At 30.7% G+C, this 26,025-nt stretch overlaps 3 protein-coding genes and 1 non-coding gene across 8 annotated transcripts in view; 2 read left to right on the forward strand and 2 right to left on the reverse strand.

Moving 5' to 3' along the window:
* The window catches only part of LOC109357273 (protein transport protein Sec61 subunit alpha-like), a 10,277-nt gene extending 4,224 nt beyond the window's left edge, over positions 1–6,053 (forward strand). For 2 of the 4 annotated variants that reach the window (XM_019601105.1, XM_019601106.1), the window contains exons 2-7: positions 2,897–3,249; positions 3,509–3,736; positions 3,850–4,204; positions 4,299–4,426; positions 4,585–4,720; positions 5,448–6,053. In XM_019601105.1, coding sequence (XP_019456650.1) covers positions 2,906–3,249; positions 3,509–3,736; positions 3,850–4,204; positions 4,299–4,426; positions 4,585–4,720; positions 5,448–5,687 — 1,431 coding nt within the window. In that variant the 5' untranslated portion in view covers positions 2,897–2,905 and the 3' untranslated portion in view covers positions 5,688–6,053. Of the gene's footprint in view, positions 1–1,752; positions 1,841–2,877; positions 3,250–3,508; positions 3,737–3,849; positions 4,205–4,298; positions 4,427–4,584; positions 4,721–5,447 lie in introns of those variants that run through there. The other 2 variants (XM_019601103.1, XM_019601104.1) reach the window with 2 other exon arrangements.
* LOC109357267 (alpha-1,3/1,6-mannosyltransferase ALG2-like) lies at positions 7,227–25,730 on the reverse strand. Of its 2 annotated transcripts, XR_002108842.1 has the most exons (9): positions 25,496–25,730; positions 25,129–25,245; positions 24,520–24,713; positions 24,328–24,433; positions 24,084–24,231; positions 23,792–23,928; positions 21,960–22,126; positions 21,389–21,881; positions 7,227–7,237 (listed from the first exon to the last, which is right to left on the reverse strand). XR_002108842.1 is itself a non-coding variant. In XM_019601096.1 (8 exons), exons 1-8 carry the CDS (start codon positions 25,554–25,556, stop codon positions 21,588–21,590), a joined length of 1,224 nt encoding a protein of 407 aa, XP_019456641.1. In that variant the 5' UTR covers positions 25,557–25,730; the 3' UTR covers positions 21,228–21,587. The 2 variants fall into 2 exon arrangements, 1 of the variants encoding a protein (XP_019456641.1); XM_019601096.1 differs by lacking the exon at positions 7,227–7,237 and having other exon boundaries at positions 21,228–21,881.
* Positions 9,372–14,846, forward strand: LOC109357266 (IRK-interacting protein-like). Its single transcript, XM_019601095.1, has 3 exons — positions 9,372–9,546; positions 10,298–10,435; positions 13,126–14,846. The coding sequence occupies exon 3, from the start codon at positions 13,126–13,128 to the stop codon at positions 14,518–14,520; it is 1,395 nt and encodes a 464-aa protein (XP_019456640.1). The 5' UTR covers positions 9,372–9,546; positions 10,298–10,435; the 3' UTR covers positions 14,521–14,846.
* On the reverse strand, positions 19,352–19,424 carry TRNAE-CUC. The gene has a single exon. It is a non-coding gene; the product is annotated as a tRNA-Glu (tRNA).

The following is a 26,025-nucleotide window of genomic DNA, read 5'->3' on the forward strand; positions in this document are numbered from 1 at the left end:
TATTTATATGTAATTTGTCATGATTCATTGAACTCCCTGACAAATGTGATTAATGAAGCATATTACATGATTAGTTTAACATTGAAAATTTAATACATATTTATAATTATACTAATAAAAAATAATTAAATAATAATATCATAAAGAAACATAAAAGTTATAAAAATAATATTGTACATAATTAATAAATTGTTAGTTACATTTTAGAAGCCAAAATTATTAGGCATAATTGTCTTTGAATATCTTTTATTCCGTTATCTAAAAATTAAATAATTGTATTAGTTTTGTGATTTGATTTTTCATTGCGTTTTTTGATTAATTTCAATTTAATCTTTAATAGGATGTGACAATCAAAATATTAAAGCAATTTGATTTGATTGTGATAATTAATTTGTTTGATTTATATTTTGATTAAATTATTTATAATTCCCTAATTTTACGCAATGTTTATTATTGATATAAATTTGCCGTAAATAATAAATTTTCAGAATGTTAATATTTAATTCAATTTATATTCAATTGTGTTTGAATTTATGGATAAGTTACAAAAATGAAATATAAATTTGCAGTATTATATTTAATGAATTTATGGAATATTAATTGAGTAATATCCACTCATTAATTTTTTACATCATTTCCGATAATTTGTTTATATCTGAATTCATTAATCTATAATTTATTCTGATTTATTGAATTGCATGATGTGCATGATTAATTGAGCATATTACACAATTATTTAACATTAGAAACTTAATGCACAATTATAATTATATTGATAAATAAATAATTATATTTTTAATGTCATAAATAAATATAAAAGCTCATATTTTATGGATCGATTATAAAAATGACATTATATACGATTAATCAATTAAGTTAAACAATCAAATATAATAAGATGATGATACAACAAATTAACTCTATAATGTATGTGATTTATTTAAAAATAAAAGGAATATGATTACATATGTAGTATTAAAATATAATGTTACTATAACAATATTAAAATAATAATAACATGAATCATAACATATATTTATTTTAGAGTCAAATACTAATATTTATTTTTATACTAATCTTATTTTAGAATCAAATAATAATGAAATTATAAATTTATTTATGATTTGTTTGATAATAGGATATTACTAACTATATCATGTTATGTATGTGTAAAAAACAATCTTGGTAAAGTCTAGCAAGATCTTAAACTAGAAGAGGTCCATATTAAGTTTATCCGATTTAAACGGTTAAACCGTATGATTTTATATATAATTAATAATTTTTAACAATATGAATGCAATGGTAACATATATGGTTTTAACCATGCGAATGCACGAACAACATATATATTCTTAATCATAAATGCACATATAATATGTGTTCTTAATCATAGCCAAAAAAATGTCATCCCATACAAATGCACGGGTAACTTGCTAGTTGTTTAAATAAGATGAAAAAATATTTGACCCAAGAATTATTAAAAGAATATAATAAAAATGTCCACTCCCCCACGTCTGTGGCCACGTGTCAAATCCTAATTAGTTTCGCATACATATTCTATTCAACTACTAAAATACTTAATTATAATTTAAAAAAGTAGTAAAATACTATGAATATATTAGAAATACTTAATTCTAATTAAAAAGTAATCTTAAATAATTAATCTAAATAACACAAAAATAGAAAAAATCACAAAAAAATTCTTGAAAATTTATAATAAGACAGTGTTTAGCTTCTATGATAATCGAAGTTATTCTCTTCTATATAAATACTCATTTTTTATTCTCAATCTCTAATTTTTCATCAAATCATAGATCTACAATAACGCATTTCAACTTCGGTAATTTCTTCTCGCATGCATGCCTTTGATTCCTCTCTTCTAGAATTCACATATTTCCATATCTAAATTGCTCCTCATGATTTCTGTCATTTTTTTTGTTTCTCCAATTTTTGATTGGTCTCCTTTTGTTTTCATTGATTTGTTAATGCTTTTTGTACGTCGAAATTTAGGTTTGAATTTGTGCTTCTGAATGCATGAAACAAATCTATCCATAATCGATGCATTGGTATTGCATAGTATGATTTTCTAGTGTGAGTGATTTTTTTGTGTTATTGATTTTCTTGCCTTTTGAATTGTTGTGGATGGCGAGCCTCAATACAACGATAAGGTTGCTTCCTTGTGAGATTACGAGTTCAAATCTTGTAAATATCATATAGACTTGTGAGGCCAATACTGCATGTATTTATCCTCCCTAGATCCTATTGAGTCTCGTGCATCGGGCCACATTATTTTATTTTCCTGTTTTGATATCATTTTTTGTGTGTGGACATTTTTATTGTATACTGTGGTTGTATTCTCAACTAGATAATGAAAATGAATATTCTCAAAAGGCTATGTTTTTTAAGTTTCAACTGGTTATTAGTTATTACATTGCAACTATGACAGAAATTATCCCAAGCTTTGTAGGTTTAGACGATTAGATTTCTCTAAGGATTCGAAAGGTAAAAAGTTTTTATTGGTAAATCCGAATTTTTGAATTTCCAATGTATTGAAAACAACTGTCCAACACAAACTTTCCACCATTGATTCCTTAATCAATGCCCTTAGGCCACTAGTTATCATTTGCCTAGATTCATTTTTAAGGTTAAGGATGTGATTTCGTTGTGGAACCTTTGTTGCCTTTGTTTCTCGCAAACCCTTTGCAAGGAAAAGTATAGAAAAATAGGAAAGATAAATTTGTCAACTGTTGACATTGGTTTCATTTATTTGATGAATTATCACTTGTATGCTGTTTTGTGCTACAAATGTATTAGTTTTTGCTTTTTCTTCCTTTTGTGGTATTTCTCTCATGTATGTGTGTTAAATGTCTAGTGCAGGTTAGTTAAATTGGTGTAGTTTGGCAAGATGGGAGGTGGGTTTAGAGTGCTTCACTTAGTTAGGCCATTTCTTTCATTTCTTCCTGAAGTTCAGACTGCTGACAGAAAAGTGCCATTCAGAGAGAAGGTCATATATACCGTGATCTCTCTTTTCATTTTCCTGGTTTGTAGTCAGCTCCCTCTGTATGGAATACACTCAACAACAGGTGCAGATCCATTCTATTGGATGCGTGTTATCCTTGCTTCAAACCGTGGCACCGTCATGGAGCTTGGAATTACTCCCATTGTTACTTCTGGATTGGTAATGCAACTTCTGGCTGGGTCAAAGATCATTGAAGTGGACAACAATGTCCGTGAGGATCGGGCCCTCTTGTGAGTGTCTTTCTTTGTATATAATCTGTCGTCGAATATCATAGATTTTAATTTTTTCGACTTGTCGCCTTATCAATAATTTCATATGGTTGTATTTGTGGTTGCCAGTTTGACATGCACCTGATTATGTATAAAATTTATTTAGTATATGACTATATGTTGTGTTACGTCTTATGGTCATGAATATTTCTTATTGAGATTTGCACAGCTCTAGGGTTGTATGTTTTGTTATATGAGTTGAATTTTTTTTATTTCCTAGAAATGGAGCACAGAAGCTACTCGGTATCTTGATAGCTGTTGGAGAGGCAGTTGCATATGTTCTTTCTGGGATGTATGGAAGTGTAGGCCAGCTTGGAGTAGGAAATGCCATCCTTATCATCATCCAGCTATGTTTTGCGGGTATAATTGTGATATGTTTAGATGAGCTTCTTCAAAAGGGATATGGTCTAGGGTCTGGAATTTCCCTATTTATAGCGACTAATATCTGGTAAGTTTGTATTCTCTGCAATATTGTCAGCATTGTTTTGATTTTTTTGCTTTCTTATAGAGAAACCATGAATCTCAGGGTAGCTGACCTTGAGTACTCTTGTTGTGTTGTAGTGAAACCATAATATGGAAAGCATTTAGTCCTACTACCATTAATAGTGGACGTGGAGCTGAATTTGAAGGTGCTGTTATTGCTCTATTCCATTTGTTGATAACAAGGACAGACAAGGTCCGAGCTCTACGTGAGGCATTTTACCGGCAGAATCTTCCTAATGTGACAAATCTGTTGGCTACTGTCTTGATCTTCCTAATTGTGATATACTTCCAAGGTTTCCGCGTGGTCTTGCCTGTAAGGTCAAAGAATGCTCGTGGGCAACAGGGTTCATATCCAATCAAACTGTTTTATACTTCCAACATGCCTATTATTCTTCAGTCTGCTCTTGTTTCGAATCTCTACTTCATCTCCCAGGTAATAATATTTTTGTGATGGAAACTTGCTACTCAGACTTAACATTTCTGAATTTACTGTTTTTGAACCATCTAACGTGAGTGGAATTATTCAGCTGCTCCACCGAAAGTACAGTGGAAACTTCCTAGTAAACCTCTTGGGAAAATGGAAGGATTCTGAATATGGAGGTGGTCATTCTATTCCTGTTGGTGGTATTGCATACTACATCACTGCACCATCCAGGTAAGAGACATGTTTCCCATTATATGGCCGATAATCCTTGTTCCATGCATCTTATATGAATTTGATTTAAAACTTTGACAAATTATATAGATACAAGTATTACTGTCCTTCATCATTTGAAAACTCTAATTTATGTCTTTGCTCTATATGTTTTGCAGCTTAGCTGATATGGCAGCCAACCCTTTCCATGCCTTGTTCTATCTTGTATTTATGCTATCAGCTTGTGCCCTATTCTCAAAAACTTGGATTGAAGTCTCTGGTTCATCTGCTAGGGATGTTGCCAAGCAGCTGAAGGTACTGACTAATGTTCATTGTGCAGATTCTTTTTTTTTTTATGTTTTTCCCAATCACTTTCTTCACAATATAACAAACTTGTTTTATGAGAAAAGTTTGCATGCTTGATAAGCAATGTGATTTATTATGGCAAGGGATTGATATTTATTTTCCGGGTAAAACTCTTGCATGAAGCTAAATACTAGGAAGGGTTGGGTTTTAGCTATCCTCAGAAAGTGGCAATATTGTGTCCAAATAACTGTTATTTTGAACTTGGGATGAGGTGCATGACCAGTTATGATTTGTCATTCTTGTTGGAGTTTGCAGTGGTGTATTCTTCTAAATTATTATTGAACTCTTAGAACGAAGTGATGCAGTTGATATGGTTGTAATATGCTTTGGTCAGGACTGCTCTAAATAGGGACACCTGAATGAATTGATTAGAAGTTCCAAGCAGGAACTCCAAAAGGCTTACTGCTTTGTGGTATTTTACCGACTAGAGTTCTGTAGCAGGTGTTACTTGTTGTTCTTTTTTATGACTGAAACCGAAAAACTAGAAACCAATGTGTTTGTTCATCCATTGTTTGTCTAACTATGTCTTCAGCCTCTATTTTCTTCCTTCTCCCAGGAACTTTACAATATGGTTCAGGGTTAGGGTCACCAGTTAGATAATTTTGTTTGATTCATATATGTATTAACATCGAACTGTTGTAACACATTTTTTGAATTTTGAATTTGAATTTTGTAGGAACAACAAATGGTAATGCCTGGACACCGTGAGTCAAACTTGCAGAAAGAGCTGAACCGATACATTCCCACCGCTGCCGCATTTGGAGGCATTTGTATTGGTGCCCTGACGGTGTTGGCAGATTTTATGGGGGCAATTGGTTCAGGGACAGGAATACTGCTTGCAGTAACAATCATCTATCAGTACTTTGAGACATTTGAGAAGGAGAGAGCTAGCGAGCTTGGCTTCTTTGGTTTCTGAGTTCCCCTTAGCAATTACTGGTGGTGTCACTATTGAACTCTTCTGTACCTGCAGTTGTTTAATTGAGGGATCATTGTATTTTTAGTTCCATTTTCGAGACAAGTTTTAGAAAGAAAAGAAGGGAAAACGAAGACTTTAGAGTCATCTCAGATGTATATCTTTCCCTTTCATCCATTGCACTCCAAAAACCATATTGGAAACAGACTTAGGTCCCTTAAAACCAGTAGGGTGGACATAGAGTAGTTTATTATTACCTTATATCAGTAGAGGAAGAATGAAGTAATATATCACTGTAAACGTCTTTGGATTTTATCAAAATATTTAAAAAACTTTGAAGTGGAGCTTAATACACAATTTAGATCTTAGACTAAATTTTATAATCATTTTACAAGTATATTTGATGATGGATGTAATATCTATGTATTATTATTGTAAAAATTTATACTCAATCAATATATTATTCATCTTTCATTTAAAGAGTTAATGACAATATATAAAACATATATAATGTCAGTCTTTACATTTTATCTTCTTTTATGACTTTCAAGTTTGATATTTCCATTCAAAATTCAATTGGGAAACTGATTATAATGGCGTCACTCAATCCCCTCCACTTAGTCTTTACATATAATGCTTTTCATCACTTTTAGATTACGTTTTTGCTTCTTCTCTTTTTATTCTTTTTTAAGGCCTTCAATGAATTTCCGTTGAAATACGCATAAATGGGGTGTCATATTATATTGACATAGCACAATAAGATTTCAAATTAAAATGTCTAATACTAAAACAATTTAAATAATTACTCACTTGATCCATTAATGTTTTGGGCTCCTCTAACTCATTAAAATAATATAATAGTACTTCTTCTTTGGATTTTGTTTGGTAATGGTATAGACGGTGATCCACCTTATAAATCTGAAATAGTAATAATAATATAAAATTTTAAGTTTAATCCCAATGTAAAAAAAAGTTAAAGTTCAATCCAATTTCCTCAGTTTTATTACTGAATTGGTTGGATATTTTAACGAAGTTGCACACTTGTACATAGGGCTATAGGAGTATATGATTAAAATATAGTTTAGTCGATCGAGTTCAGAGTAGATTGCTCGGTTGCTCCTTCCTGCTATAGCTGGTTTAATATTTTTATATTTATAAAATTATTTAGTTTATTTCATAGTTTTTAATTACAATATGTTGGTTATCTATTTCTAATTATTTAATAATATTATAATTGTACGATTTTTTTTTATGAATCGATAATATAAAAATATTTTACACCATATTATTCGTCATTTGTATTTAGTAACCGTTAAGACTTAAGTATAACTGATACAAACAAATGATGAATAATGTATTGATTGTGCATAAATATTTATAAAAATAAGTCATTCAAATGTGAACATGTATTCCACTGATTCAAATCAATTAAAAAATTATTTTTTTAAACACATTGGTTTGAGATGAAAAAGTTGAGTGCTTTTAACTTATTATAGTTATGTTTATCACTTGTTAGCTTGTATTTTAGAAAAATAATTTAATTAAATTTTAAACTTATTTATATGTTTTTGTTTCAATTTAAAACATAAAAACTATGTTATTTTGGGATGTTTTTAGCATATTTGTGACGTTTACAGCAATACATTATTATTATTTTTGTTTAATTAAATATAATAATGTTTTTAAATTTAAAATATAAAGTTATTAAATAATATTAGATAGTATAATGAATGTTTTAGATTTTTTTTAATGTAAAGGGAATCAACCTATCTAATATTGGCCTATTAGTCTAACTACTAACTTATTAAACTAGTCATCCATTTAATGCTTCCTTTGGTTGGGAGAAGAAAATAAGAAGAAAGAAATGTGTGAGAAATAAAGTAAAAAGAGAAAAAGACATGAGAAAAATATGAGAAATATAGTGAACTTTAGTATTGTTTAGTTGTATTGAAAAAGAAGAGAAATAAGTGATTTTTCTCCCACAGTCTTCACATGATAAAGATTTGTTGTCTCAAATTATGTTTCAAGTCATGCCGATAATCAATGAAAATATTTTATGTCAATTATAAAAATTAAATGTTCATTATTTTTTATTTTTTGTTTCAATATTATTGGTTCAGAACATGGTTTAAGACATTGTTTGAGACAATAAATCTAAATTTTTTTCCCCACCCATTTTCTCCTCACTTGGGAGGAGAAAGAGATTATGTGGGACTCTCTCCTTTTTTCTCTCCCCCCTCAAACTCTCTTCTAAACCAAATGAGAGAAATATGACATTTCTCCTTAACTCATCTCCCCCCACTCTCTTTCTATCTTTCCAAATGAAAGCTAAGTGTGAGGTGAATAAGATATTTCCTTACGCCATGAGATAATTTATCTTCTTAAATCTATCGAATATTTGACATGTGTCTTATCTACATTTTCTCTACAAGTTTTCAGTTTATAATATAATAAAAAAAGACTTGTCAAACACATAATGAATTTAAGGAGATAAATTATTTTTTAGTATAAGAAAATATTTTATTCTCTTTAGTATAGAGGAGTGATCCACTTACTCAAAGAGTAAGTTTTTAAAATTTACTCCTCATCCTTGCCATAAATTCTAAGGAAATCTAATAGTTTCAGTTAGTGAATAGATCTAAAACATTAGACATCCCTAGAATTTATAGACATGATGATAAATAAATGAATCCCCACTCTTTTAGTAAAAGTTAAATAACATTCTTATGAAGTCCAAGTTGAAACTTATTTATGAGTAATTTATATTTAATTTATTTTTAATATGAACAACATAAAAGACAACAATTCCTTTAAAATTATAAATCTCTAAATCTACCTGCATTAATTTTAAATAATTTGAATTACATGAGAATTTACTTTAACAGAATTTATACAATGCACGGATAAGGATTCATTAACGTGTAAAATAATTAAGTAATTAACAATTTAAATATGATAATTGCATACTCCATATTTTAGTTAAAGCAAACCTTTTTTCTAATGGAAAATTTTGATATGCAAACTATTCAATAAAATCTATCATTCTCTTTTTTATGAAAAAATTATGAAATCACAATTTTTAATAGGATTTAATATGTATGTATTGACATTGTTAATATTTTTTATTATCAGTAATCATCCATAATTTATATGTTAATTATTATTTAATCTGAAATAAAAGTAATACAAATTAATAATAAATAATATGCTGAGAATGTTTTAAACTCTTTTTAATATAGTACTTATACAAAAACATTATTTTAAATTATCATTAAATGTCTCTATGTTTAATATGTATGCATTATCAATGTAATTTTTTTACATTATTTATATTTTATCTAATATTAATTTGTATTATTTTTGTTTAATAATCCATTATAATTAATATATGAATATGAATTATATGTGATAATGTAAAAAATATTTATAACGTGAGTATATAAGATTTAAATCCTAAAAAATATATTCCCAAATAACCAGGTTAAAAATGGAATATGAAAGTAATAAAAAATGACTCGAGCTATGTGGCGTTTTAAATTCCCAATGCCGCGTCTGGTTCGGACAGTTTTCTATTCATTGTCCTTTTTCGTCATTCACATTTTCTCTCTCCTCCTCTGTTTTCTTTTTCACTGTTCTGTTTCTCCCATCATCTGATTCATTCACATTTCACTCTCTTGAAAAGTTTCTCTCTATATATTTTTCTCTGTTCTCAAACTCTGCTAAACCCACTTGTTTCTTCTTCAATCCTTATGAAACGATAGAAGCTGAGAAACAAAGGAACTAAAGCATCACGGAACAGAAAAGCTGAGTTTTTTGGTGCCATTGTAGAGCTTAAAAACACAGCTATTTGGTTTATATAAAGGTTACCACTTCAAACTTCAATACCCATTTTTTGCCTTGTTTTGTTTGTGTCTATCATTCTTCTTCACCAATGAAGTAATGGGTGTTTGATTGTTCTAAATGAGAAAAAAAGTTGTAATTTTTATTATCTTCTAAGGAAAATGTTTTCATTTTTAAACATGTTTGTATCTCTAGTGTTTGTTGAAGAGTAGAGACATGTTATGATGATATTCTTTTGCATTTTTTTCAATGTTTGTTCCTATGCGGTGTTTGGGGTTGTTGGTATTTGGTAGTGATGCTCATGGTTTTGCTTTTTCAGGTGTTATGTTGTTTTCTGTGTTTGGAGAGAAGTCATTTGTTTTCTTCATTTTTATTTAATTTATTATGTGTTTGTAGTTTAAGAGGGCGTTGGTGTAATAGTTCAAGAAGGGCATTGGTGTAGTTTATGAGTTTCAACACTTATTTCGAGAGACAATCATACATCACATACAGTCGTGAAAGTGACTAGTTCATTATGGGTATATATTTAATAAAAAAGTAATTTTCTGATCAATCGGAAAAAATGATACAGTAAGTGACACACATTTTGGGCATAAGATGTGTTCCCGTTCACTATACATCGAGTGAGATATACATTGGTAGCACCATATAAAAGTTTAAGATTTGATACATCTAAAGTCTTGAGTTTGAGCCCTTCTTTTTTAATTTCATACTTTGATGTATTTCCTGACTATGGTTCTTCCTTCCTTCTTTGCTATGGTGTTTTGTTGCAGTGGTGATTGAATTCCACACTTGGAAGATAGCTACAACAACTTACACATTTAATCTCTCACTGTTTTCTTCAGATATACATTTCAGAATGAGAAATTGACAGCTTCTTTCACCATCAATTTTTAGCCATATTTCTTAAGGTCAGATAAAATTAAATATGTGGCATATCATTAGTGGGGTGTGATTTTATTTAATTTACACAATTTAGTTAGTGATTTTTTTTTTGAAGTTTTATTTCAATTTTAAATGTTTTTTAAGCATAATGTTATATGCTTATGAGTTATGAGAGTGTTTTATGGTTAACAAAACTGAAGTCATCACTACTATTGTTATTATTTTAGTCATTGAATGCATAACATTATTTTATATTATACGTGACACACGTTCTTTGTTTTCGTATTTTTCTTCTTTAACTAATACTTTCAAGACATTATGATCCATAAGATTGTCTTATATTATTAAGAAAAGATACTTCTAACATAATTTAGTAATAAACACTATTTCTTTTGCCTCCTAATAAATTAAAGTAGGCCTTTTTATTTTACTTTTATTACACACATTGAGTCATATCTTAGTTTCACCTTAGTTTCTATAACCTTATAGTCTAATTCTCTAACTTATATTAAGAAATGTGATTTTTACCTTTCCCATCAGTTTTCCATAATGCAATGCACTAGGATGCTTCATTTTTGCACTAGTTTCGTTATTCATTTATTGTTTAGCATGTTACCATGATTTTTTACAACAATTTTAACTTTAAATGATGTAGTTAGTATTTGGAAGGGGTTTGGTCTTTGGAAAAGAGTATAATATTTATGCACCGATAATGTAAAAGATTTATACACAATACATTATGCATCACTTATTTGTATTACTGATATCTAAAAGTCAATGATAATAAAATATGAATGGTTTATGGTACATCGATAATATAAAGAATTCTTATACTATCAGTGCATACATCTTTTTATCTTTGCAAAATTGCAATTTCTGTTATATGGGTACATTATTTGACCTTTTAAAGGTAACATGTCGATTTTAAAAGCAATAAAGCAAGAATCTCATCTTATATGTTTTGACTTTTTGATAATAGCCATGTGAATGTTTGTCATAGTGGATGTTGAAATGACATTAGTCTTGGAAATATTTTACCTCACATGAGAATTACTTCATATTAATTTGGGGGTAAAACTGTCCATGAGGGTGAAAAGATGATGGTTTTTACCATTCTGATTGGGAAACATATTTCACACTGAAGTTTTTAATGGATAAATTGTCTCTGTCAAGTACAATCATCACAATGTTTTTTTGCCTATACTATTGTCTATATTTGTAATACAGAACATGCATGATGTTTATTTATGAGCCACAACTTTTTGGATATTGTTTGAACATAATCTAATCTAAGCAAAATTTTCATGTCATTGTAGTAAAGTGAGTATTTCAGTGTCAGGTATCCCACTATGGTATGGGGTCTTATTTAAAACACTATTAGTACCTTTACTATAATGTCAATTCTTTTAGATATCCAATGTGCATAACTAAGGGAATCCTAAGGTTATGAATCAGACCAATGATTTTTTTTTAATTGAAAAAAAAACTAATTTTAGCTTTTTTAGTGGTTATAATGGTTTTCCCACTAAAAGCAATTTTGGTTCAGATTATAAGAAAACAAATTGTGTGATAAAATGAGAATTTTATAGTAATATTCCGGAGTCATAATGTGGTCATATGGTTAGGGTGAAATGTTTAAGGAATAGAGTGATAAGGAGATTGATTGTTCGGAGTTTCATCCATTATAAATACTAATATATTAACATTTGCTTATAAAATTCTTATAATTAGTTTGATTCCTGGAAGGGGTATCTATGCACATGGAAAGGATTAGTTCTTTTCTCAAATGATTGTCATACAAAAGTTGTAGTTTACCTGAATTTATAGTTGGATTTTACCATTCCTAATCATTATTACTTGAATAATTAAGGCTGAAGAAAATATGATTATTTGATTGATGGGCCAGTTTTTCTCCGCTCCTAAAGTAAACTAACAAGGTCTGATACTTGTCAAATCACATAATAAAGCATGCAGAAATGATGACGTTGGTTTTTTCTTCTTCTAGGAAGTGGTTCAGGTCTTAAATTTTATAATAACATGAAAACAACCTCTCAATTTACCTTGATAAGGTTGTGCATATCTACTTTCCTCAGACCTACTAAGTTGAACCTCGTACATTGGGCCACCCTTTTGGAGAAAGCCTGTCTATGTGCTTGATGCTATACATATTTGGTCCTAAGCCCATATTAAAGTTGAAAGTTGTGTTAGGTAGTCGACAAGATGACAACCAACGTAAAACTTTGTCGAATCTATATGATATGACTTAAATTTTGCCTTTTCATATATTATATAAAACAATATCTTTCTTTAAGAATGTTATGTAGACATTGTTAAGGAGGTTTCATCAAGATTCTTGGTCCAAATTGCTAATTGAGACAGGATAATGCCTAGTATTATATGGATAAACTACAACTTTGAACTTTTTAAGGATTCTTTAAATCTTGCCCTTAAGTTTCTATTCTTTTGTTTCCTATATGCTTTGTAACAACATATCTTTGACACTTTTTAAAGCAAGCAAATTTTATAGAGAAGAACAAAAAGAAAAAATCCCTCCTCTATCGAAGGCTTTGATACATGTGTTACAGCATTTTGCTAGTGTTTCTTTAATGGGTTTTTACATGATCTTTATAACATTATTATCTTTGTGCATCCTTTGAAATATTACCATTTGAGTGCATTTCACAATTCTCATCTTCATTTTTGTAAATATTGATAGATGGAATCAGTGAAGCCATCAGCAGTGACCCCGAGAAAGAAGTTGGCTCGTGGATTCACCAAGGTTCTTCATCTTAGAGCATTGATTGGAATAGCACAAGTTGATGGTTTAAACAATGCTGATGAAAATCTCAAGGATGAAGGAAACATGGACAAGACTACAATAAATTGGACTCTCGACACGAATGATGAAGAGCTTCAGGAAAAAATAGCCACAGAAGCTCTCATTGCTAAGCTCTTCGCAAGTACTTCAACTCTAAAAGCTGCGTATGCTCAGCTACAGTTTGCTCAGGCCCCGTACGATCCTGTTGGAGTCCAAGCTGCCGATCAGGTCATGGTTTCGGAGTTGAAGCACTTGTCTGAGCTAAAGCAATGTTACTTGAAGAAACAATTTGATCCTTCACTGGAGATAGCAATTTTTGCAGCTGAATCAAAGGAGCTGCGAAGTGTTGTGAAGACCTATGAGATTACAGGGAAGAAACTAGAATCGCAGGCACGGCTCAAGGAATCGGAGGCTATGTTTCTTAGGGAAAAGTTGGAGGAAGCTATCAGGCAGAACAAGTCAATTGAGAAGAAATTGAAGCAAAGTGGGCAATTATCTGTGCTTGATAATCTTCATATATCAGGATTAAGTCATAGCCATTTTAGTACTGTTCTTCGGCATGCGATTAGGTCAATCCGAAGCTTTGTGAGGTTGATTGTGCATGAGATGATGTCTGCTAGTTGGGATATTGAGGCTGCAGTTGATGCTATAGAACATGATGTTGTATATTGGATAGAAGATCACAAGTGTTATGCAATTGAGTCCTTTGTTTGCAAGGAAATGTTCGATTCATTCCATTTCCCGAATTTCTCTCTTCCGAACGAGTCTCTTCCGGATAAAAGCAAGCAACAACAGTGGTTCTTTGGGAGGTTCAATGAACTGAGATCCATGAAAGCGATCGAGTTTCTTGCCGAGAAACCAAGATCATCATTCGCAAAATTCTGCAGGGTTAAGTACTTGAAACTTGTTCATTCCAAGATGGAGTCATCATTCTTTGATAACCTTAGCCAAAGAAACATTTTGAGTGCTGGAGGGTTTCCGGGCACCACATTTTTCGCATCATTCGCCGAGATGGCTAAGAGGGTGTGGCTACTACATTGCTTAGCCTTTTCTTTTGAGGCTCATGCTTCAATCTTTCAAGTGGAAAAGGGGTGTAGATTCTCTGATGTGTATATGGAAAGTGTGAATGATGAAATGTTCCTTCACTCAGATCAGACAGTAGAATCAGAACCATATGTTGCTTTCACGGTGGTTCCGGGTTTTAGGATTGGTAAAACTGTTATACAGTGCCAAGTTTACCTCTCACAGCACCAAACCAAGGTTAAAAAGTTTACGTGCTCAAAGTTAAGGTAGTGCTGATTTGGATTAACAGAAAACGCGGCTTTGATGACTTCAGCAAATTTGATTCATTAGATGAAGATCCGACAAGTTAGATTTCAAACTATATTCATCCAAGCTGACATATATTTATCAAATGGCTCGGGTTTGATGAAAAAACATGGTTTTGATTACTTCAGCAAATTCGATCATTAGATGAATATCCCACAGCTTAGATTTCAAACTATATTCATGTAAGCTGACGGGTATTTTATCAAATGGTCGATTTGCTGAAGTCACCAAAATCACCATTTTCGGTCACCTAATCAAATCCGGTTGTAACAGCTGTAGCTGATTAGGCACTGACCCCACAACAAAAGGGATTGAACTAGAATCCATTTTTTTTTCAACTTTTGGTTGAAGGGAAAGGACATAACCGTTGGTATGCATGGCTAAGTGTGTTGTGGTGGGGACTACTAATCTATGGATTGGTTCGATGGTTCACTTTTGTTCATTTGTAATTTTGGCCATTTTGAATAGAAAAGTACGTGGATAGTTGCATTGGGACAAATCCTTTTCTTTAGAATATTTATTTATTAGTCATTTATGTAAGACATATATTAGGCCAGTGACAGAGATTGTCTAGCTGTTATGCATCTTTACCATACATTGCATGATATAATATCTATATAATGATATATGGGTGGGAATTATAATATGTACATAATGATATATGGGTGGGAATTACATATTTGTTTTATATTTGGATAAGAGTTTAATGTCTATATACCGCGTAAATTTTATATGGTTCTAAATGATTGGCAAGGATTTGTTGTCTCAAACAATATCTCATATCATGTCTTAGGTTAATGATATTGAATAAAAATTGAAAAATAAAAATATTTAATTTTTTAATTAACATGTCATTCTTTTTGTTAGTGTGAGACATAGTTTGAGATATCATTTGAGATAGTACATCATTGTCCACTAAGCTTCGAATATAGATCATTGTCCTAAAGTATGTCCCCATTCTCTCTTGGCCTAGAATTTTGATTAAATAATATAAAAATATAGCGTTTTATTTTTAAAATTTTCTTTTTATTTATGTAATAATTTTTAATTGATTTGAACATAGAATGAAAAAAGGCTTTGGAACATGTGACCCATGAGTTTAAACTCATTTTAGAATTTCTGTTCTGCCCCTACTCCACTTTTTGACAACCTACAATAATTTTATTTTAATTTTACTTGTAGCCTTGGATGTCTCTAAATCTTATATGTAATTGTCAGATTATTCTTCATTCCTCATGTGGAATGCTAATAAATACATATATTGCTATTTTGCCCTTATAGATATGAAGATAATTTAATGGACTTGCCTAATTTATAGGGCTAGTCTTCAAATACAATGCATATTAGATGTTGGTGATGGGGCTAGTCATGTCTTTAAAATCATAGAAAGATGCCATCTTTTTTCTGAAAATAATTGTGGGTCAATTCTTTCAAGAGGGTAATATTGATTACATTATCTACTATTAATTTATATTAGGGATGATGAACGACAATTATTGGAAAGGGTAATCACATACCTTAAAAATGATTAGTTTCTTACTTATAGGATAGAGAGATATCATTCGAGCTGGATGAGTTAAAAGGTTACAAGTAACTATTATTTTAAAGTTTTGAGTCTAACTTTTAATAACGAGAATTCCCAGATAATGGGAGACCCATGTAGTGAATGGTTCCAACAATTGCAACATATTTGGACAGTGTCTATCAATTTTACCTTTTACAAATGTTATGTAAAACATATAAAAATGTGACTTATTGTAAAAAGCTGAACCTAGTTGGGTTTGGAGGATTTTAATGTGTTGAATATATATTTTTATAAAATATAAATTAATTCTAAAAATAATGAAAAACGTTTCTTACATGGCATAATCATTACCAAATTTATTTTGGCATATCATTTGCCTGAATTAAATGGAGAATGTTTCTATATTCACTTTATGCACGTTTTCAGATCTTATAATATAAATTAATGAGTACTGATTCCATTTTAATGGTCATTTTTTATTGGTTCAAAGCTTGAACACAAGGTGCCTAATTATTATTTTTGGGTTGGTTATCAAAGCCATTTATTTGGCATTTTATGAAGCTAAAATATAGATATTTTCCATCGGAACTTCTATAAATACGAACAATGTGTACTTTGGCAAGTAGTGAAGGAGGGGTTTATGGGATATAATACTAAATGATTTAATATGTATACATTGATTAGGGGTGTAAAAATTCGGTTCGGTTCGGTTTTTGGTGCATTCTAGTGACCGAACCGATTACAAACATATGGTTCGGTTCTACTCAATTAACCGCAAATTTAACTATAAGAATCGAACCGAACCGAACCGCTCTTGAATGGTTCGGTTCGGTTCGGTTCCACGATTTTTCCATTTACTTTTTTATAAAAAAATCTTGCATCAATTGAAAATTCAAAATGTATTACAAGAGATATTGTTTATCCATAAAAAGATAAACATTACTACTATTATTATAAAAAATTATGAATCATATATAACAATACACTTCATGATTAGTAACATATATATCAATTAGTAAAATATATGATAGTTACATTTATAACCTTATATTTCATAATTAGTAACACATGTAACAATACATGTATAACAATATATGATATATGTTAGTTTCAAACTCAATATCACATAAGTTGGAAAATATGTTCCAAATCATAAGACACTAGGAAACAATTTAGTAACTAATAACATATATAATATTAACTTAATAACAATTTAGTAATATATATAACACTACAGATTTAAGCTAGAAAATTGGTTGAAGAATTTAAACAATAATAAAACATTATTCCCTAATCCCTAGTATATATTTCTTTAATATGCGGCTCGGTTCGGTTCCAACGGTTCCTAAATTTCTAAAACCATAAACCGAACCGAACATAAACGGTTCCTTAAAAAAATAACCGAACCGAACCGCGAAACCGAACCGAACCACATTTTGCGGTTTGGTTCGGTTCGGTTCCATCGGTTTCGCGGTTTAAACCGGAACCGCTTACACCCCTAACATTGATAGTGTAAGTATTTTATATATTGTCAGCAAATCATCCACTATTAATTTATTAACTACCACTGACTCTCAAACAAAACTAGTACAAATAAACTTTACACCGTCAGTGTACAAATTTTAAAAAACTCAATCCTAAAATGGTAGTCACTTAAGGTTCCATATGAGTGTGTTTATGAGTTGAGTTTTGATGGGGAATAAAAAGAAATATAAGACTTTAGAATCATCTGTCTCTCAAACCTTCCATTTTTCTTTCATTCTCCTCCAAAACTCAACTCACAAATATATTTTATCCGAAATTAGATTTGGTATACTCAATACTCTTCAGTTTGAGTGCACAAGTTGGAGAGCGAGTATATCACAATGCAAGCGCAATTAATCATTCATCATCATTCTTAAAGATTAAACTTGTCATAGATTAAGGGACAACAAATTTATTGTTATGTTGAGGTTCACTCTTAAAGAGTACACTAGAAATGTTAATTCAATGAACTTTTACATCATTAAAAAACAATTAGACCAGATAAAATAAATAAAAAATGGCTATGAGTAAAACTAGTGCTATGAATATTCGATGTAAGGACCATTTCAATAAGTATACCAGGGAACAAATCCATGCTAATATGACATGTCGATTAAAATAAGTCAAAAACGTTGTGTATTTACTAGTTTTCTTAAAACGAAATTGTGGCTTTACCTTCAAGTTTTTCAAACAAAAACCTTATCATTATGTAAAACTTTAACTCATTAAAAAACAATTAGACCAAAGAAAATAAATAAAAAATGGCAATGAGTGAAAATAGTGTTATCAATATTGTATGTACCTACCATTTGAATAAGTATACTAGCTAACCAGATCCAAGTTGATATGACATGTGTGCATATCATACCACTCATGCATCATAATTGATTAAAATAAGTAAAAAACTTGTGTAGTTATTGGTTTTTTTAAAACTAAATCTGGTTAATCTTTTACCAAAATGTTGGTATAATATATGTATTTAACTTCAATTATATATAGTTTAATTATTGATCACTTATTTGACCGTTGCACTAATATATTAATATTATGACCAATTTTATATTTAATATCATATTAATAACATCGATTAACAGATAAAACATACCCAAAAAAAAGAGTTATCAATTAGTCCTAATTACATAAATACACTTTTATACCGTGTATCATTTCCTTTTGGACAATATTTCAGATAATTGATAACAAAAAAATTATTTCAGATAATAAATTCACAAATACTTGTACTTTACTCTCTCAAAATATTGGAAAGCTTGATATTCATCAAAATTCACATAAAAGTTGTTTCAATTATGCCCAAACATATTACAAGAGAAGTATCTAGTATATGAATAATAAGTGACTTAGAATTTCATATAGATGTTGGGTTAATTACATATCAAATTAGATATTTGTCATCGTTTTTAATGTGGAATTGATATAATATATCAATATTATACATTTTTTCACTTCCTTGCTCCAAATTCCTTGGATTTCCTTATAAACTATACTCTTCTTCATCAAAAAGCAAATGTACATTTAATTTGACCTAATGATAAAGTGTGTACTATTTTCGTAAGTTCATATCTAACATCATATTATACCTCTACTTTACATTCCATGGTGGCCTAAAAATCTAAGAGCCATCAATGACACTAATTTGGATGGTTCCATCAAATATTTTAGTGTAATGACTAATGAGTTCACATATTTATCCATTTAATTAACTACCTTATTTAAATAAAAATGGAATTCCGTTGCCGGGACTTGAACCCGGGTCTTTCGGGTGAGAGCCGAATATCCTGACCAACTAGACTACAACGGATCTTTGGTGTGTATTACAACCTAAATATTATATATAAAATAGGACCTTTGATCATAGTCATCTAATTGTTTGTAAGACCTATATCTATTGTTCTCACAATTTTTATATAAGAACAATAGGCTATTGTGAGAAATGAGAACACTTAGTATGAATCGCTAGATCTTGATTGAAGATTAAGATTATAAGATACATACACATGATTATCATGTGATCAACAACTAACTTTTAATCATAATCGTTTATATATATACCCAAGAAATGTACCTATATATATAGTGAGCTACTCAAGTGAGAACAATTCTCATATAAAAATTGTGAGAACAATAGATCTGGTTTTACAAACAATCATGGATGATTATGATTAAAAGATAGTTATTGGTCACATGATAGTCAAGTGCATGTATCTTTTAATCTTAAGCATTCAATCAAGATCTAGTGTTTCATACTAAGTGTTTACCATTTCTGACAATAGCACATTGTTCTCATATAAAAATTGTGAGAATAATATAGTTGGGCATTACAAACAATCATGGATGATTATAATTAAAAGTTAGTTATTGGTCACGTGATAGCCATGTGCATGTATCTTTTAATCTTATCCATTCGATCAAGATCTAGTAGTCCATACTAAGTGTTCTCATTTCTCACAATAGCATATTGTTTTCACGTGAGTAGCTCCCTTAAGGAGAGATACTCAAGTGAGAAGAGTTCTCATATAAAAATTGTGAGAACAATAGATGTAGGTCTTACAAACAATCATGGATGCTTATGATTAAAAGTTAGTCACTAGTTACATAATAATCATGTGCATGTATCTTTTAATCTTAATTATTCAATTAATACCTAATAATTTATACTAAGTGTTCTCATTTCTTACAATAGTGAGTGCCTCATTTGGAAACAACAGTTATACATTTAGAAATGAGGATAGTTTTATATAAAGTTGATTTGTATGTCATGATAAAAAGAAACATTTTTTTATTTTGTTTCCATTTATAAATATATATCAAAATATTTATAAAAAAAATCTTTGGCATGTACAACTGATTGAATATAATATATTAAAAATGCAAAAATAAAACATAAGATACTGTGTTTTTCTTAAATTGACAAGTTAAAAATGACAACTTTTTCAAAAGATCCAACAGATATTCGGTATAAAAGAGCATACTACAAAATATATAATTATATCTAAAACAAAATATTTTCGTTTCTACATGATCTCAAAATTACATTAATAAAAATACTTTATGAAAGCTTTAATTATATATTTTAACTCACATCATATAAATCTTATACATTTGATTATATCAGGAGAGTTTATACATTTGATTATATAAGGAGAGATTAATCTCTCAGTTGTTAAGTGAGAGAATACTTTGATAAGACAAAAAATGTGTTGACCTATTAATTTTTGATGATTTCACAATTCATATTATATTAATAAGTCACTTTATTACAAAACTATACTCTAATTCCTTTTATAGGTGTTTAGAAATTTGGTTTTGGAATTTTTTGTGAGAAAAAAATATATGCATTAACAATATACAAATTTTATACACTCTTACTGTATCATTTATCATTCATGTTTTATCATCATTGACTATTTAAAAAAGTAATACAAATAAATGATGGATAATATATTGACTATATATAAATCTTTATACTAACAGTGCAAAGATATTACATTCATTTCTTTACATGATATTTTCAAAATTTTGAGTGAATAATTATTATCATATTTATAAAAATACCTTATTCTTGTCACATGGTTTATATAGCACCAGAAACATCTCTATAAAGTATAAACTCTGAAAGGCTTTTGTATTATTATCAAATATCCAAACTGAAAAGCTTAGTACAATGAACATATCATCCTCAACTCTGTAATTAACATTTACAGTTTATAAAACAAAAAGCATATTGAAAATATAACTTGTATAAAAGTAGTTAACTAAATCAACTAAAATTTGAACAGTAGCTTTAATACTCATCAATTGCACAGCAAACAATCTGAGAGCAATTTTTATCCACAAGTTGAACTCAAATATCGGAACTAGTCTCTTCGCTTGAAGGAGCAAGACTGTTACATCTACCATCCACAAACCTCAATAAATGGGAGCTTCGTGCACTGGACTTGCCGTTTTTTTTTTGAAGTTGAACTTAGTCCTCTTTTCCCCTGTGAATGTCAAGTATATATCTATTTAAGTGCTGACCAAATGTCTTAGTGGAAAATGACTCAACAACATGCCTCCTAGCTTCTTTGCCCATTCTTTCAGAAAATTGTGGATCTTCTAAGAATCTCGTCATTGCTAAAGAAACGTCTTGTGCTGTAGGATTGCAAAGGAAACCTGTTACACCATTCTTGATTGATTCCACAGGGCCACCACTATTGCATGCAATAACAGGTTTATAAGCAGCCATTGCCTCCAAAGGAACAATGCCAAAGTGTTCATCCTGCATCAAACTCTTTCCTTTATTCAAGTTTTACTTTTACCAATTTTCGCGGATCATAGTTTGTAAAGTTTCGCGTACCTTCGGGGTGTAAAGGACGCATAGGGATTCTGAGAGAAGAGCATTCCTTTCAGCTGTAGAGCAAGATACCACGAATCTTATTTTATCAGAGACTCCTTCTTTCTCAGCTAAATCTTTAAGCTCTTCTAAGTATTCCACATTCTCCTTCAATCGTTTATCAAAGCCACCTGGCACAATTTAAGACAATAATTTCATACTACGAACTTAAGATTAGAAACATATTGAAACATAATTTAAGGTTATCTTCGGATAGTGATGTTGCTATGAACCAGCACAAACTTGGACAAGAACAAAGTACTTAGTTCCTTGCAATTAATGACTAGTTCTTATCAGAAAATACTAGTAGATCACATCTAGATGGGATTGGATTCAGTGACTTTGAAATTGGCGACTTCAACAAATTTGAGCAATTGGATGAAGATCAGAATACTTAAATGAAAATTAGATCCAAAACCCAATTCAGAATCTATGCCGTCCGATCATCTTCCAGCCTTGAATTAGTTTAAGTCACCAAAGTCAGTATTTTGAAGCCGCTGAATCCAAATCCCATCTAGACACCTTAGTGAGTGACAAGCATGTTAGTCGTATGTTGACAAGTCCTAAATTCCTTGAACAAGATTTGGCCATTGTTTATTGCTCAAACTTATATACAAAAGGTGAAAAATAATTAATTTGTTCACTGTAATATTGCAAATTATTCCTATTTTAGAGAAGTATTAATAACTTATGGCAGGTGGTGAGCTTGTTGCAACGGTCAGGTTGTTACTTAGTTACCATGAAATCATAGGTTCAAATCCTAGAAATAGCCTATCTGCCTGCGAGGGTAAGGCTGCGTACATCTATCCTCCCCAAACCCTACTAAGTGGGAGCCTCGTGCACTAGGCCATCATTTTTTTAATTAATAACTTATAGTCTAAAACAATATGGAGAATCTAATTCTTTAACTAGATATATTGATCTGCTTCTTCACAATAAGATTTGTAACCTAGTTATAATGATGCACCCACATCTCACACAATGAACTTCCAAGTTTAATTAGCAAATGCAATTTCCATGTCAATTATAGAAATGATCAATGGGAAAACATTTGACAAGTCCCAGTTAAGGCCTCTGATTGAGAAGTTTGCACCACAATGTCACGCTAGACGATTTGCCTCTAAACTGCACCACTGTGCAGAACAACAAAGTCCCTTGACTAGCTGCAACAAACTCAACACATAAAGCTAACTAGCATCTTGGGATGCAAATGATAGAGAAAGAATAAAAAAGTTTTGAAACTCAACAAATAATTAGACAATAAAAGGACGGCACAATACATGAGGCTCCCATCTAGTAGGGTATGTGGAGAGTAGATGTACACAGCCTTATCCTCGCAAGCGAATAGGCTGTTTCTGGGATTTGAACACATGACCTCTAGGTCACAAGGCAAGCAGTCTTACTTTGCACCAAGGCTCATCCTCTAACAAATAAGTAGACACCAACCATAATTTTCTTTTTAGATGACAGTTTATTAGGAAACACAAACACGACATGAGACATAGATATGACACAACACCGAGATATGGAAAAAGAATATAAAATATTATAGAATATGGTTAGGACTTAGGAGTGTCCAAAACTGTCTAATACAGATACGTGTTTTACACGGACACAATGACTATTGTGTAGTGTTTGTGCTTTCTTATTGAAGATAACATTGTACTAAACTCTTGACTCAGACATATATATCAGAACAGATACTTCCATGGCAATTAATTGTGAATGTAACATCACCATAATATCTATCAATTTATCATCAACGATAGAAAAGTCATAAGCAAATAGGTGCTCACCTGCAACAGTCAAAGAAGCATTAGTGATATCTTGATGGTTGAGAACCCCTTCAGGTGAGTGAAGCAAAGCAAAAGCTGAAATTGCTAATTCTATGTTCTTTTTCCTTTCAAAGCGATTAATGGAAAGGAAATTCATACTACAAAAGAAGTAACAATTCAAAAGTATAAGTCACAAGACATTAGATAAATATTGTAAAACAATGTTGCTAATAATAGGGTACTACATGCATAATCTTGTAAAGCATGCTAAAAAAGTAGGAAGCAATAATATATCTTCAAACACGTCACTTACTTAAAAGAACTAGGTTCATTGAACTGATCAACGTTCACAGCGGGGTATAGAGTGGCAGGTCGAATCCCTTTAGCATTCAGATGCTTAAAAGTATTTGCAAAAGTAGATGCAGTGAAGTTGCTGTTAACAAGTATCAAATCAGCCATTCCTGCAAGTCAGAAAAGCTTATAAGATGCATGATTCAATATGTATGCAGGGAAAGAAATCGAGTGAAGCAAAACAAATCAGGGATACAAAGTTCAACCAGTTGTTATTTCTTCCACATAATCTATTGGTTTCCTATACATCCTCCGGAGGAACGTTGAATGTTGAGCTAGTAACAAGTCTGGAAAATGACAATAGAATACAACCTATGGAGAAAACGAAATAAATGAAACAACTACGGAGAATTTAAGATGTCAAAACTTCAATTTACATATGAATTTTATTTACATACCTTTGTTGACTTTTTAAGTTTCAAGATCGGGATAACTACAGAGACCTGATCTGCTAGTACGACATCAAATGTGGGCCACATGAAAAGCACACAGAGAGAAACAAACAAGCACCGAAGGTATGCACACAACGCATGGAGGCGATAGAATATGTGCCGAGGAAGAAAGGAACCATATACAGTAACTGGAAAGTTACCTGAAATAATTACAAGTCAAATTATATCTTAATGGCACTGCAATTTCTTCATAAAGAGAGAAAAACTTGAATAACCTATGTGGATTGAAGTTGGCTGCACTAGGCCAATCACATTATATTAATAAAAAATCAACAATCATGGTTAAATACTAATATGATAATCCTAATGCATTCAACTTAAGTTTATGAAACCAAGAAGGTGTTGATCTAGTCAGTGGTGTAAGGCCTTACTGGATCCGCAAATAGACCAAAAAGTCAAGTGTTCGATTCATGAGAACTACTTGTTAGGATGGACAGTCACACATCTCGAAAGTAATTAGACAGATTAGTTTCATACCCTTAGGATGGAGATACCCTTGGTTATACAAAAAAAACATAAGTTTATGAAAAAATTCACTCAGAATTTAAGATTTACCAGAAACAGTTTCTTCAAAACATCTATTCTTATCATGATGTGCAGTAAAAATATGAACTTTATGACCATGTGATGCAAGCTCAACAGCTGCATCCACAATTAATCTTTCAGCTCCACCTGCAAAACAATGACACGGATATTTACCATAAATCAAGGAGAAAAATGATGCAATACTTTTACACTCTCACTGCATCATTCATGTTTAATTGTCATTAAATATAATTATATAAGTCATATAAATGAATTGTGTACAAATATTTATATCCACAATGCATAGATATTACACTCTAAATAAATCAAGTATTTCACAAAAATGTTATTTTTTTATCTGAATGAAACAGAAATTAGTGGGGATAATGGTTATTACCTATGCCAAGATCAGGGTGAATTATAGCGATGTTTAACTTTGAGCTTGTTCCCTTTGACATTGTGGTTAGTAAAGATTGAAACTTTAAGATGAAAATAACGAAACCCTAGAAACCGTTCGCCGGTGATGATGGCGGAGGATGGAAGCGGCGATAACAGAATCTATGGGTTTTTGATTAAGTGAAACGTTGTCGTTAGGATCTAATTAAATCAAAGTAGAATACAGCAAAACTACGTTAGACTGCCCAAAATGACGTGTTAAATTTGGAGAAACTACTAAGACAAGTTCAATTGAATGTTAAATTAAAGAGAAAACAATCATTAAAATTAGGACATTTATAATATTTTTTGTTTTTATAAATACTTAAAATTAAATAAGATATATGTAATAATTTTAGTGGCTCCAAAATATAACTTATATCCCTAATATGATGTTTTTATCTTTTTATGAGTTGAGTTTTAGAGAATAAATGGGAGGGAATAAAAGACTTTACACTATGTTTGGTTCTATGAAAAAAAGAGGAGGAAGGA

The sequence above is a fragment of the Lupinus angustifolius genome, chromosome LG09 (genome assembly GCF_001865875.1).
Source record: "Lupinus angustifolius cultivar Tanjil chromosome LG09, LupAngTanjil_v1.0, whole genome shotgun sequence".
NCBI classification, from domain to species: domain Eukaryota; kingdom Viridiplantae; phylum Streptophyta; class Magnoliopsida; order Fabales; family Fabaceae; genus Lupinus; species Lupinus angustifolius.

Excerpts from the sequence above, each read along its gene's own strand:
- LOC109357266 (XM_019601095.1), top strand. The coding sequence starts at position 13,126 with ATGGAATCAGTGAAGCCATCAGCAGTGACCCCGAGAAAGAAGTTGGCT.
- LOC109357267 (XM_019601096.1), bottom strand. The coding sequence starts at position 25,556 with ATGTCAAAGGGAACAAGCTCAAAGTTAAACATCGCTATAATTCACCCT. Across the intron at positions 24,434-24,519 it reads AACTTAAAAAGTCAACAAAG|GTTGTATTCTATTGTCATTT; the intron begins GTATGTAAATAA and ends TTTTCTCCATAG. Across the intron at positions 22,127-23,791 it reads TGCTTCTTTGACTGTTGCAG|GTGGCTTTGATAAACGATTG; the intron begins GTGAGCACCTAT and ends AAATTGTGCCAG.